The 15539-nt window shown below is 36.7% G+C and overlaps 1 protein-coding gene and 1 long non-coding RNA gene across 2 annotated transcripts in view; both read right to left on the bottom strand.

The window, feature by feature from the left end:
- The window catches only part of arhgap35a (Rho GTPase activating protein 35a), a 104248-nt gene that overhangs the window by 25761 nt on the left and 62948 nt on the right, over nucleotides 1–15539 (bottom strand). The window contains exon 3 of the mRNA XM_059331704.1: nucleotides 7941–8082. Coding sequence (XP_059187687.1) covers nucleotides 7941–8082 — 142 coding nt within the window. The remainder of the gene's footprint in view (nucleotides 1–7940; nucleotides 8083–15539) is intronic.
- LOC131970333 (uncharacterized) lies at nucleotides 4364–5035 on the bottom strand. Its single transcript, XR_009394176.1, has 3 exons — nucleotides 4981–5035; nucleotides 4782–4858; nucleotides 4364–4572 (listed from the first exon to the last, which is right to left on the bottom strand). It is a non-coding gene; the product is annotated as an uncharacterized LOC131970333 (long non-coding RNA).

The raw sequence follows: 15539 nt of genomic DNA on the forward strand, positions 1-15539 counted from the left end.
AAAATCCTATGCATAATACTAATACATGCCCATTAGCAAGATGCTAACATGATATGACCACTTACCCAGGGGGCAAAACCCATATTTTTTGGAAAACTGACACGGAATGTTGTAAAAGGTTTCACACCAGAAATGATATCTAGGACCTTCAAGGATCACAACCTGGGTGGACAACCCGGTCAACTAGCTACTGGAAAGCTACAGGGGGCCAAAATCCCCCTTTTGGGGACATTTTCCTGGCGAAATTTTGTAAATGCAAATATTTAGGTACTACAAAGGCATAAATAGTCCTACAACTTTAAAATTTGGCAGAGAGTATCCTGACACATAGGGGAAAGCAGGAAAAAAAGATGCTGGGGTTTACTGCAACTCTAGTTTGAGATATCACCCTCAACATGCCAAAAAAGACAAAAAAAAGTACTGTTCGCCTGACAAATGCTCATGAAAATTCATATTTTTCAACACTTTATGTTGAGTATCTATACCTAACATATATATAGAAAACTTCCCTAATTCATAAGCTTCCATTTGAGTCCAAGATGGCCTTTCTACTAGCTACTGGAAAGCCATAGGGTGGGTCCAAACAATGCAACCCCTATTGTGAATAAAGAGTCAATTATGCGGATCAGACTCCATTCTATTTCTGAGTGGTTATTTGGAGATAGATTTGGAGAGATCATTCTATAAAAAACTGAGCCAACCTATCGAAAGAGCACAAAATACACTTTCAGATGATGCCTTGGTTAAGCAGCTTGGTTCCCACTAAAGCTCCATGAGGGAACTGTGCATTTTGTGGTCTCCCCAAAATGAAAAAGCAGTGCACTTGTGGTCTTCTGGATTGCTTGCTGTTCAAAATAGGTAAATATGCTTAAAAAATTATTTCTTTATAAAATACTGAAGGATTTAAATTAATATTATATACAGAAGGACAGTATGTATGTTTGCCACCTATGCTAATTTTAGATTTTTTGATGTTTCAGAAACTGAGAACTGTTTCAGCTTGCTAGCAAGCTATTAAGCTAGCAGCTAACATTCAGCTAACATTCTGAAAGAAACTGTAAGTCCCTTGTACTGTATTTTTCATTTTATCAATATATATTATATATATATATATATATATATATATATATAATATATATATATATAATATATATTATATATATATATATATATATATATATATATATATATAATATATATATATATAATATATATTATATATATATATATATATATATATATATAATATATATATATATATATATATTATATATATATATATATATATATATATATATATATATATATATATATATATATATATTATATATATATATATATATATATATATATATTATATATATATATATATATATTATATATATATATATATATATATATATAATATATATATATATATATATTATATATATATATTTAGCACAAGTAAAGAATAGAGTGAGTATATTGAGACAGGCTGAACTACATATGCTTCAATATATTTTTATAGAACATTATATTCAGTGGTGGCTAGTGGTGAAATTGATTGGGTGGGTTAACAAATAAATTATAAAGTAAAAGTAACTCTCTCTCTCTCTCCCTCTCTCTCTCACACACACACACACACGCGCGCGCCGTGATCCACCTCATTCATGTTAGCGCCTGCCATTTTTCTTCTTCTTCTTCTTCTTTTTCTCTCCATTCTTGTCATTGGTCTGAAAACAGCAGTATTGGGCTAAATGAAATCAGCCCAAATGACAAGTAAATCACGGGGGAGTGAAACGACACCTGTCAATAAGTTACTGGCCACCAGCCTGCTTCTAATTGGTCAGAACCGATCGGCCTGTGGGCTGAATGAAAGTAGCCCAAATGGACAGCAAATGGAGAGGGCGGGACATGGACGGGCCTGTCAATCATTTACACCCGGAAAATAAATTAGAGCACCCATTTAGAGATATCCATGTTTTCCTTTTAACTATTTGGTGCTTTTGCCACTTTAGATTTGACTAAAACTACATTACATTACATTACATTACATTACATGTCATTTAGCAGACGCTTTTGTCCAAAGCGACTTACAATAAGTGCATTCAACCTGATGGTACTAGACATAGACCACAGGAATCAAGTAAGTACATAACTTTAAGAGCTAAGTGTCATTGCTACAGGAGTGCTATATGTTAAAGAAGAAAAGAATAGAAAAGAAGAAGAAGAAGAGCAATTTTTTTTTTTTTTTTTTTAAATATATATATGTGTTAGGTGACCATGGCTTAACCGAGGTATTGTTGGAAGAGATAGGTCTTCAGCCTGCGGCGGAAGATGTCCAGGCTGTCTGAGGTCCTGATGTCGGTGGGGAGCTCGTTCCACCATTTGGGAGCCAAGATAGAGAAAAGTCTGGAAGTGGTTTTGAGGCGAGTTGACCCACGGAGGGTGGGAGTCGCCAGCTGTTTGGCTGATGCAGAGCGGAGAGGACGGGCAGGGGTGTAGAGTTTGACAAGGTCCTGGATGTAAGTAGGACCTGAACCGTTAGCAGCAGAGTAGGCCAGAGCTAGAGTCTTGAAGCGTATCCGAGCAGCCACAGGTAGCCAGTGCAGGGAGCGGAGGAGGGGTGTTGTGTATGAAAATTTGGGAAGATTGAAGACCAATCGAGCAGCTGCATTCTGGATGAGTTGCAGAGGTCGAATGGCTTTGGCAGGCAGACCTGCCATGAGGGAGTTGCAGTAGTCCAGGCGTGAGATGACCAGTGCCTGGACCAGGGCCTGAGCTGCCTTCTGAGTGAGAAACGGACGGATTCTCCTGATGTTATGCAGCAAGAATCTGCAAGATCTGGTGGTGGCGGTGATGTTTGTGGAGAGGGACAGTTGGTTGTCAAGAGTCACGCCAAGGTTTTTGGCGGTTTCTGTGGAGACAACCACTGTGTTCTGGACAGTGATGTGGAGGTCAGAGGTCAGAGCCCTTCCCTGGGAGGTAGAGTAGCTCAGTCTTGCCCAGGTTGAGTTTGAGGTGGTGCGAGGACATCCACTGGGAGATGTCGGCCAGACATGCAGAGATACGTGCTGCTGCCTGTGTTTCAGACAAACTAAAACTAAACTTTAAACAACAATCTTTTGTATGTTATTTAGACAACTATAACTTTCTCATCTTTATTGCATAATATAGGGAGGGCTTAGCCCTGCTAGCCCATTTATACCAGCCATCACTGATTATATTGTAATTTTTCACAATTTAATCCACTACTTTAAATTTACAATTATATAATTTGAGTAATTTCTTTGTATGTTCCTTCTTGTAGCAAGATGACAAGCCAGCCAAAGAAACGTGGGAGATATTGCCATGCGGCTGAAACATGGTCTGGTGGCAAGGGTTGTGAAGACAAAAGCACTGACTACACAAAGTGTATCATATGTCAAGGACAGTCTGATACATACCTACACTTTATTACTCCCATAACGAAATCCAAGTTTAAAAAAGCCATTAATGCGCGTCAAGATGAAGTCTTCCAAAGACTGCACCATGATTCTGTGTCAGAAAAATGGTGGGAAGACAGTGCACCAAAGTGGCACCCAAAATGTCGGAATTGGTACATAAATGAGAGGAGCTACCAATACGCTGAGAAGAGACGTTCAGCTGATGTGAGTGCACAAGCATCAGATTTAGCTGATCCAGGATTCAGCTCCTCACACCATGATGTCAGGTTCACCAGGCGAAACACTGAAAAATTTAAATCCAAGAAGAGGTGTATAATTTGCAATAAGCAGTGGCTGCGAGGAAAGGAGCCAACCTCTTTGGTATCCTGTAGCAATGACAGTTAGCTCTTAAAGTTATGTACTTACTTGATTCCTGTGGTCTATGTCTAGTACCATCAGGTTGAATGCACTTATTGTAAGTCGCTTTGGACAAAAGCGTCTGCTAAATGACATGTAATGTAATGTAATGTAATGTAGTTTTAGTCAAATCTAAAGTGGCAAAAGCACCAAATAGTTAAAAGGAAAACATGGATATCTCTAAATGGGTGCTCTAATTTATTTTCCGGGTGTAAATGATTGACAGGCCCGTCCATGTCCCGCCCTCTCCATTTGCTGTCCATTTGGGCTACTTTCATTCAGCCCACAGGCCGATCGGTTCTGACCAATTAGAAGCAGGCTGGTGGCCAGTAACTTATTGACAGGTGTCGTTTCACTCCCCCGTGATTTACTTGTCATTTGGGCTGATTTCATTTAGCCCAATACTGCTGTTTTCAGACCAATGACAAGAATGGAGAGAAAAAGAAGAAGAAGAAGAAGAAAAATGGCAGGCGCTAACATGAATGAGGTGGATCACGGCGCGCGCGTGTGTGTGTGTGAGAGAGAGAGGGAGAGAGAGAGAGAGTTACTTTTACTTTATAATTTATTTGTTAACCCACCCAATCAATTTCACCACTAGCCACCACTGAATATAATGTTCTATAAAAATATATTGAAGCATATGTAGTGCAGCCTGTCTCAATATACTCACTCTATTCTTTACTTGTGCTAAATACAGTATAGATGTTTCATCGTGTACATCATGGTGTGGCATCAATCCCATACAGCACTGCAACAAATGGTTGGTACATCACATGGAATACTCTCAATCAGTGATAAACATATATATATATATATATATATATATATATATATATATATATATATATATATATATATATATATATATATATATATATATATATATATATATATATATATATATATATATATATAATATATATTGATAAAATGAAAAATACAGTACAAGGGACTTACAGTTTCTTTCAGAATGTTAGCTGAATGTTAGCTGCTAGCTTAATAGCTTGCTAGCAAGCTGAAACAGTTCTCAGTTTCTGAAACATCAAAAAATCTAAAATTAGCATAGGTGGCAAACATACATACTGTCCTTCTGTATATAATATTAATTTAAATCCTTCAGTATTTTATAAAGAAATAATTTTTTAAGCATATTTACCTATTTTGAACAGCAAGCAATCCAGAAGACCACAAGTGCACTGCTTTTTCATTTTGGGGAGACCACAAAATGCACAGTTCCCTCATGTAGCTTTAGTGGGAACCAAGCTGCTTAACCAAGGCATCATCTGAAAGTGTATTTTGTGCTCTTTCGATAGGTTGGCTCAGTTTTTTATAGAATGATCTCTCCAAATCTATCTCCAAATAACCACTCAGAAATAGAATGGAGTCTGATCCGCATAATTGACTCTTTATTCACAATAGGGGTTGCATTGTTTGGACCCACCCTATGGCTTTCCAGTAGCTAGTAGAAAGGCCATCTTGGACTCAAATGGAAGCTTATGAATTAGGGAAGTTTTCTATATATATGTTAGGTATAGATACTCAACATAAAGTGTTGAAAAATATGAATTTTCATGAGCATTTGTCAGGCGAACAGTACTTTTTTTTGTCTTTTTTGGCATGTTGAGGGTGATATCTTAAACTAGAGTTGCAGTAAACCCCAGCATCTTTTTTTCCTGCTTTCCCCTATGTGTCAGGATACTCTCTGCCAAATTTTAAAGTTGTAGGACTATTTATGCCTTTGTAGTACCTAAATATTTGCATTTACAAAATTTCGCCAGGAAAATGTCCCCAAAAGGGGGATTTTGGCCCCCTGTAGCTTTCCAGTAGCTAGTTGACCGGGTTGTCCACCCAGGTTGTGATCCTTGAAGGTCCTAGATATCATTTCTGGTGTGAAACCTTTTACAACATTCCGTGTCGGTTTTTTTACTTTGCCCCCTGGGTAACTGGAAGAACAAGACTTAGTTCTCATTAGCCTACTGTAATGAAATTTTTTTATCATAATAATAATAATAATAATAAATAATAATAATACATTTTATATATTGCACTTTTCAGGGTACTCAACGACGCATAAAGTAATATAAGACATAAACAGTCATGATTTCTTATATCATCATCACAATGTTTTTTTTGTTTTAATGGTAGAAATGCGGTAATGCTTTCCCGGCGTCAATGGGTTAAAGGAAAGTTATGGGGGATATACCACCATTTCTGATGTGTTTTCAAAAACACTATCCCTGAATGTCAAAGATCTGTGATGTGACATAAACATTACATTGGGCGCTTATAGTATTTATGTTTATAATATTTATGTTTATTATATTTCGTATTTTCAAATTTTAAAAAAACTAGACACAAATTTGCCTTTTTCTCTGCATCTCCACAACATCTATCAAAATTGTGATATTATTAGTTCTGTTTAACAACAAATTATTTTTTAGATTTGTTTTTAAGTAGCATAATAATAATAAATCGATAATAAATAAATACAAATAACCATGTGTCTTTTTGTTTATCAATTTTTATTTTTATTTTTTATTTTATTTTATCCTGCTGTATCTTATTTTATCCTATTTATATTTTTATTTCTATTTCTCTGTTTTAATTGACTGTTTTTACTGTTTTCAATTGTGTCTTGCTGTTTTTAATGTGTATGTAAAGCACTTTGATTTACCTTGTGTTGAATTGTGCTATACAAATAAACTTGCCTTGCATTGCCTTGCCTTTCCTATCAAAATTGTGACTTTAATTTGTTCAGGAAATATGGTCAAAACAAGTTAAATGCAATACAGGACACAACTATTAACGGATTAGAATTGTTAAATGGGTTTAAACTTCACCTCGGAACAAAAAATAGAAGATTATACATGTTTGTTACACGGGTGTCACCATGGGTTCTTATGGGTTAATCTAAGCAGATGAGGGTATTTATATTCAAATACATAGAGTCATTCTATCATTTCACTCCATGATAAACTTATTTGTTGCTCAAAATCCCCTTTGGCTTTTTCCGTCCTCAAAAATCTAAATTAGGCTTTGATGACGCATTTTAAAGTTAGCACAAACTTCTGTGACTGTAACCAGTGGAAACAGAAGACAGCATGATCTGCTTGATGCTTTCACTCAAACCAATTTGGGAGTTGCCACACAAACAATATATTTATGTAATATGCATCATAGACAAACCAAGCGCCTGCTTCAGCCGTGGATTTAATCAAACCACATTTTGCTTCATTTTATGAGACAACTATTTAAGGCAGTATTTCTCTTTTTGAGTCGCGACCCCCAATTTAATATGCATGTTGTCCGTGACCCCCGCTCACTGAACACAATATCACACGCACAGTTCAGATCACCCAAAAAAAGAAACATAATGACCAAAAAAAGGAAACATAATGACCAAAAAAGACTCAAAATTACCCCAAAATGACCAAAAAAGACACAAAATGACCAAAAAAAGGCAACAAAATGACCAAAAAAGACACAAAATGACCAAAAGAAGGAAACAAAATGACCAAAAAAGACACAAATTGACCAGAAAATGATCAAAAAAAGACACAAAATGACCAAAAAAACACACAAAATGACCAAAAAAAGACATTAAATGACCAAAAAGACTAAAACACATTAACACATGAACACTTTAACACAGTGGAGACAGAGCTGACTTCCAAAATGATTTGGTGACCCCCAGAAATCATCTCGAGACCCCAATTGGGGTCCCAACCCCAAGGTTGAGAACAGCTGATTTAAGGTATGAAAAAGACCCTAACCTGGTTCATTTCCCTAGAGGTGTCCACATATAAAACCATTTATCAAACCTGAACAAAGAGTAAGAGAGACACAAAAGAGACACGTGCACATAGACACAAAGACTGTGTGTGATTTAAAGAAAGGACTGCAGAAACCTCACAGTGACGAAGACCACAGTACGTAACAATCCCACCAGGAAGGAGGATTAAGATAAGGAAAAAATATGAGGAAATAGAAAAAAAAAAGAGCTCAAACGAGACAGGTATAGCATACGTAGAGGCAGAATGGATCCTTTGAAATCATTTCAAAACACTAAAAAAACCAGCCTGTTCTCCAATTATGTAAATTCAAACAGATTCTTACCTGTTGTCTCAATGAAACGGATGCACTTCTCAATGAAGACGGGGATGGGCCTCTCCAGACTGACCACGGTGGACAGTGGCATACCGAAGTAGTTGCTCTCGATGGGTTTGGAGATGGAGTGCCTGGGTTTGGCTCGTGGTTTCTGGAATAAAAATGGAGAGTAAAGAACAGACTTTATTTGAGCCTGACTGACACAGACACATGTTTCCAAAATAGCTCGAAGCCTCGAGGCATTGTTCTTGAAATGACTCGATCTAGTAGGAAAAGACCATTACCTTATTTTAAAATGACGGTGTTGTTATGCAGTGGTGGAAAGTAACAAAGTACATTTACTCAAGTACTCTACTTCAGTACAATTTTGAGGTATTGTACTTTACTTGAGTATGTCCATTTTATGTAACTTTATACTTCTACTCCACTACATTTTAGAGGCAAATATTGTACTTTTTACTCCACTACATTTAGCTGACAGCTTTAGTTACTTTACAATTCGAGATTTAATATAAAAAAATCAATTTAAAGTGATTTGACTTGTTGTTTTTTAATTAAACCTTGTAACAGTATATTAAATACTTAAAACAATCCCTAACTTGATCAAATTACATGATGCTTACATAAATACATGATAATATTAATCCAATAATATACTTGATATATATAAAATAATCTGAGTGTGTCCATTCTGCATAACGTGTACTTTTACTTTTGATACTTTAAGTACATTTTGATGCTGATAATTTTTTACTTTTACTTCAGTAAGTTTTGAATGCAGGACTTTTACTTGTAGTGGAGTCATTTCACAGTGTGGTATTAGTACTTTTACTTAAGTAAGAGATCTGAATACTTCTCCCACCACTGTTGTTATGTTACTAAAAGATGAAGACAAACATATGAACACACACCCACCCTGCACATTCCTCCAAAGCTTAAACTGATAAGAAATCACACCGTGAACCCTACACAGCAAAATCTGTAGTGTTGTTTATTCAGTGTTAATTATTTTGAGTTGGTGAGTGTTGACTTTGGAGTTCTTTTAACATTGTAGTGATCAAAAAGCTTCTGCCAGCGTTGTTACATGTTAACACCTGAGTTAGATTCACTTCAGTTGGAGTTGATTTTCAGATTTTGTGACTTGTATGTTCGGCTAAAGACAGAATGCACTTTTAATGTATCGTAAAACAAAACAATGAATATTAATTAGCAAATTAGTGAAAGGAAACAACATGATTTTAGGGTTAAAAATACACTTTAATGTGTCAAAGTAACATAATGTATGTTAAAAATTAACACTCAGTGAAAGGGAGTAACATGATTTTAGTGTTGAAAATACACTTTGAGTCATAAAATAACACGATATATGCTAAAAATTAACACTCAAAGGGAAAAGGAATACCACAATTTGGAGTTAAAAGTGCATTTATGTGGTGTCATTAAACAACACCAAGGGTGTCAAATATTTAACACTATTAAAGAGTTAAAATATTTACACACGTTTCCAAAATAGCTCGAAGCCTCGAGGCATTGTTCTTGAAATGACTCGATTTAGTAGGAAAAGACCTTATTTTAAAATGACAGTGTTGTTATGTTACTAAAAGATGGAAGACAAACATATGAACACTGCACATTCCTCCAAAGCATAAACTGATAAGAAATCCCACCGTGAACCCTATTCTCTGCATAAATGAGATATACATCACTTCCTCCATCACTCCACTCTCTTCATCCATGCCCTCCTTTATTTTCTGGCATTCTGTGTTTCTATTTTTCTCTCTCTCTCTCTCTACTGCACTGCAGCTCTCGGATAATCAAACTCTCGTATTCATTGTTTAATTACTTTCTAAGTCCTGTTATTCTCCTGCGCGGAGACCTCTAATGCACTCCTGCAGCATCCTCCGCCTGCCCCCGTATGTCGGAGGAATCAGCAGTAATTGTAGTGCGCTTTAATGGTGTTCAGTGGGAATGTTTTGAAGGCCCCTGAGGCCTGGATCTCTAGTAAGTCTGTCAGCCCCCTGAGGCTCTGGCCTGGCAGGCTGGGTGGTGAGGCAGGGATGCATGCTTGGCTGGGCACACTGACTGTGGGAGGTGCAGGCCTGACAGACAGACACAGGGAAGGAGCAGAGGAGTGCTCATTAGAGAGAAGGAGCCCGGCGTGCCCTCTGCTCCAGATACTGGCCTCACTGCACTCCACCAAGCATTCTCCATAGCACATATACACACATGCACTAATAGCCGTACTCAAGGAAACAAGCAGGGAAACACTAATTAAGACTGAGCAGATCTGTGCAGGCTCACCTGGACTCACTCTGCAGTGTTTGAACATTTAGGAGCTTTATTCTGTTGTTAATCTACGTTATTTTTCAGCTGGCTTCATTAGGCTTCTACCTAAAAGAGCCTGAAGAAACATCTTTATTGTTGGCTAATATGTGGATATTACAGATCATTTTCAGCGAGTACATACAGTCACTATGAATACTAAACAGTATGCTATGCAAGATTTTCCTAAAAATGAATCTATGGTCTTATACAAAAGCTACAGTATCATTAAGGGTAGTGATTAGCTTGTGGTAGCTTTAAGTTTTAATGTGGAAACAACGCTACAAAAGGAGATGTGTTGTATTTTATTGCTCAGAGCCTTTAAACATTAGAGCAGTTTTAAAAAAAATTGTGTGACAATGAAGTTTAAAGGAAATGGATCAGTTGAGCTATTAATTACTTTTTACTTTTACTTTTATTACTTTTCTGATTATTCCGACTTCACATTAATGCAGCAAAAAAATGCCCTATCTTGCAATATTAACGGAAGCAAACATCAATTCATGTATCTCCGCAATAAATGGGATCTGCCCAAAAATTTAATAGGTTCTTCTTTGGTCCAATGTACACTGCTGCACCAAGGTTTTAGAAAATCATGATTGTAGTTTTTTCCGTAACCCTGCTGACAAACCTCCTTGGTAAAGGTAAATATTGTCCATATTTGCTTTTTTTTGCTGCAAGCTAGATGAGAAGACTGATACCACTCTCTATTTTAAAAATGATGCTACAACAGCTGGTTAGCTTAGCTTAGCTTAGCATAAATACTGGAAACCGGGGGGAACAACTAGCCTGACTCAATCCAAACATACTAGCACCACTTAAGCTTACTAATATTGCACTGTTTTGTTTAAATTTATAATCCACTTACTAAATACTAATAGACTTGTGCTAAAACAAGCCCTCTCAATCAGTTTGTGTATCTGCTGAGACTCTGTTTGGTAGTCTCAATAAGATATCAACATCAAGAGACATTCATTTTCTAAAGTCATGTGTATTGCAAATTAACTCTTTACTGTCATATCAATCTTAACTCAGACAAAACAAAGAATATTGGTCAATAAATGGTTGTGTTGTTCTCCAGTACTGATATGGGTATTGGCTTCAAAGATCCACTATCTTCCAGGATCTCCAATTGAGGGCCTTTTTATATGATAAAGAGAAGAGAAAGGGCACTGTCGCTATTTCCTCAGTCAACTGGCTGCTTAAGTGTCAGGAAAACAAAATGTCAAAGATAACTTGATAACACTGACTAGAAGAGTCAGCACTTCATCCTGCCAGGCCCCTGAGATGCTGATGAAGGCTCTGGGCTAAAACACATCTAAGGTTAAATAACTGCAGACTTTCCCAGCAATCCAGTAACTGTCGCCCAGTTATCTTTCTATTATGAGCCAATTCCTAACTGGAACTCTTTCACTTATTAGTCCCAGCTAACTCCCTTTGCTGACCAGCCAGATCTCCCACCCAGACTCTCTCACCGTGCAGATGTACACTACCGGTCAAAAGTTTTAGAACACCCCAATTTTTCCAGTTTTTTATTGAAATTCTAGCAGTTCAAGTCAAATGAACAGCTTGAAAGGGTACAAAGGTAAGTGGTGAACTGCCAGAGGTAAATAAAAAAAGGTAAGCTTAACCAAAACTGAAAAATAATGTACATTTCAGAATTATACAAGAAGGCCTTTTTCAGGGAACAAGAAATGGGTTAACAACTTAACTCTATGGAGTCTTGGGCTGTTTTGTCCATTTTTGAATTCTTTTCATGTCTTTGTAAGTCATTTTGTGTCTTTTTTTGGTCATTTTGTTTCTTTTTTGGGTCATTTTGTTTCTTTTTTTAGTCATTTTGTGTCTTTTGTGATTTTGAATCTTTTTTTTACTTTCAAAACACTATCATGCTCAATAAAGAATTTTAAATGTTGCAAATGTGCATTAATTTCAGAGTACACTGAGACATTAAACTGCATAATTTTCAATTAAATTCTGGAAAAGTTGCTGTGTTCTAAAACTTTTGACCAGTAGTGTACTTGTGGCTATTAGTTGAACATCTGTGCATATTACATGTGAAATGTGTATTCACACGTGCACAAAACTCCCACATGATAAGGACCAATTCAAAGTATCACTGCATTACAAGAAAAGGAGTGAGAATATGGAATAACTGCAGCGATGAAATGAAATCATGCACAACAATTGTTAAGTTAAAAATGAAAAATGCTTATGAAAAATGATGATGATGCTAAAAAAGTACAGCTCGCAAGCTGGATGAGGACGTTCTTGTAACTGCCTTCAGTGTTTTGATTTGTTTGTTGTTGTTTTTTTGTTCGTTTGTTTTCTTTGCGGGAGTAATAGAAACTCTCAGATCTAAGTTGTTTGATATACTATGGTTGACTAATAAGAAAAGAAGTAAATAAATAATTATAATAATAATAATACATATTTATTTGACATTAGGTGGCTATATATAGAGATATAATTTCTTATTTTTGAAGTGTTGAGTATCAGGGGAGAGGCCTAGATAAGTATTTTATACTTCAGCCTACTCCCTTTTTTTCGAACCAAAATGATATTAGGAAATGCATATTGAATATTAAGTTAACTGGTTCTTATTTCTATCTTATTACTTAAACGGGGCAGATGCATGTATATGTATAGGGCTTTTTATACTGTATGTGTGTAAATGTTTATATGTTTATGTACATATCAAACTCACCACTAACATAAAGCAATTCAAAATATTAATAAAACAGTATTTATCAAAATAAGAAAACATTATATATATATATATATAAATATATATATATAGATATATATATATATTTATATGTATGTAGTATATTTCTATAGATATATGATATGTGTTATTATATTGTATATGCTGTAGAACGAAGGTGTATATACAACATATGTATTATGTGTTAGTAGATTTTGTAATGATGTATACATATATGTAGAAATGTGTGTAATATGGATTAATATGTGAATAATTTTTGTTTTGTTTTATTTTTTATTTTTATTATGTTTTGTGTTTTTAACTGTATATTTGATACTGTTGGACCCCAGGAAGAATAGCTGTGGCTTTGCTGCAGCTAATGGGGATCTTAATAATAAACTAAACTAAACATCTGTTTAATGGTGTCTATGTGAATATGTGTATGAATATGTATATGCATCTAGCCTATGCTGTTTTAGTTTATGTGGTTTATTTTTTTCGGTTCGAAAAGAAGAATTAATAAAATGAAAAAAATGAAATGAAAATAATTGAATTGAAGGCTCGTAGTTTTAGCTGTGACGTTATAAGACAACAGCCTCTGTGATGTCATAACTTACTGCCAGCTTGGTTTTTTAGCTCCAAGTAGCAGCTGATAATTTATTTGTGTCCTGTCACACTGACTGTGTTATATATCCGTGCCCTATCTTAGTTTAGCAGACTGTCTCTATACACCCTCCCTCTTCTCTTCCACCCACTTTTTTCTCTCACTGTCTTCTCCCCCTGCAGTTTTGCCTTCTGGCCACTCCTTTTAGTTGCTGACTGAGACAGGATATGTTGCCAGCGCTGAGAAGACAAAACAGATCTCTACCACAAAAGACAAACAAAACACATCCTTAATAATAACATGCAGACACCATGGTGAGCGTTTACATACACACAACGCTGTAGGATGCTGAGACACAAAGCCAGCAATACAAAAAAACAATACCAGTTCTATCATAACTCTTATTTCTCTCCGGCTCCATTTCATTTTCTTTCTGTGGTTGTTTTTTCTCCTTTTCTTTGATTGTTTCCCTCCCTTTTATTTCTTGTGTGAGGACACTAGACTGGAACTAGGTGACTGAGGAATTTGAAGCATTCCTCTTGCTGGCTGAAGAGGTTTGAAAAAAACTGCAAGAGAGAGAGAGAGAGAGACAGAGAGAGAGAGGAAATGTTTCCGGCCTCTCGCTGAGGGAGGGCGGGCGGGACAGAGACACAGTTGGTCATTGCCCGAGGTAGAGGGCTTTTTAAAACCGGCTCAGAGTCTAGTTTCAATTATTTGTTCCTACCCGTCATGACTCAGAGTGGTAGACAGCACCCCACGGCTCTGACCAGGAAACTGTTTACACTGCATAAACCAAAACCTTCACCCTAGAAGCAACTGGAAATCTGTTAGCCCTGACGAGCCACTAACAGGACTGGCTGGTTCTCTACCAGCCCAGCCACTGCTCCAACACGCCTCCCTGAAATGACCAAATAACTTAATAACTAAGCCAGTTATCCTGAGGGGGTTTCAGGCTGCAGCAGATTGAAAACTGTCTTATCTTTGAGCCAGCTGCTTAGAAAACAGGTGATGGAACATGATCACTTTTGTTACAAACCACAATTAAGCTGTAACGTGCATGTCCAGATCTGCACAAATCAGATGATAATGATGACGCCACTGATCAAAATTCTGCCAGCTTCCATTTTCTTGCCGATTTGTTTAGAAACAAGGCTAATGATGTGCCATGTGATACTTTATTGATCAGGGTGAGAGCACGGGGTTGGGTGAAAGTCAGAGCTACTGGAGGTATAATGGAGGTATAAATATATATTTATATAGATATATTTATTGTGACAGTCCACAGTATGTATTTATTAACAGGTTCTGCTCACCAGTTCTGTGTTATGTGTACTGCGGAAGCCAAGTAACGATATTTCGTTGCCAGATTCACTGTTGTGTTTTTTGTGCAATGACAATAAAGAAAGTCTAAGTCTAAGTCTAAGTCTAAGTCTAAGGTTGTGCTAACATGGGGCTCAAACTGGGCTGTCCAAGTCATTGGTAGTCTATTCTTGCACACTTTTTATCAGAAGGACAAAATGGCATTGAGTACACTATGTGCCAAGTCAGTTAATGCCTAAAGGAAAGGATGTGGCTGAGGCAGTTAGGAGCTATGTGGGAAGACAGCCTTCACGCAGCTACTTGGACATCACAGCTGAGTGTGTGAAAACATTAATCATCCCCCTCCTGTTCCTCCCTCCTGACAGCCCATGGTAATTATCATAGAAGCACAACATACGTAGCTGTAACTCCTATTGAGCCGACACTCCCGTACCTCGCCGTGTGTGTGACTGAACAGCATACCAGGGCTGATAAGCCTAACAGAGTAAGGTCAAAACTATCGTCACAACACGTGTGACAGACAAGCACAGAAAAAAAACAGGAGAAAGGGTCGACGGAGGCTGAGCGTAGATAGATATGAGGAGAACATGATGGGAAGAGAGAGAGAGTGACAGGAATGTGAGAAGCAGAAAGTATGAATCAGCAAGAAGAGAACACT

The sequence above is a fragment of the Centropristis striata genome, chromosome 4 (assembly GCF_030273125.1).
Source record: "Centropristis striata isolate RG_2023a ecotype Rhode Island chromosome 4, C.striata_1.0, whole genome shotgun sequence".
Lineage (NCBI taxonomy): Eukaryota > Metazoa > Chordata > Actinopteri > Perciformes > Serranidae > Centropristis > Centropristis striata.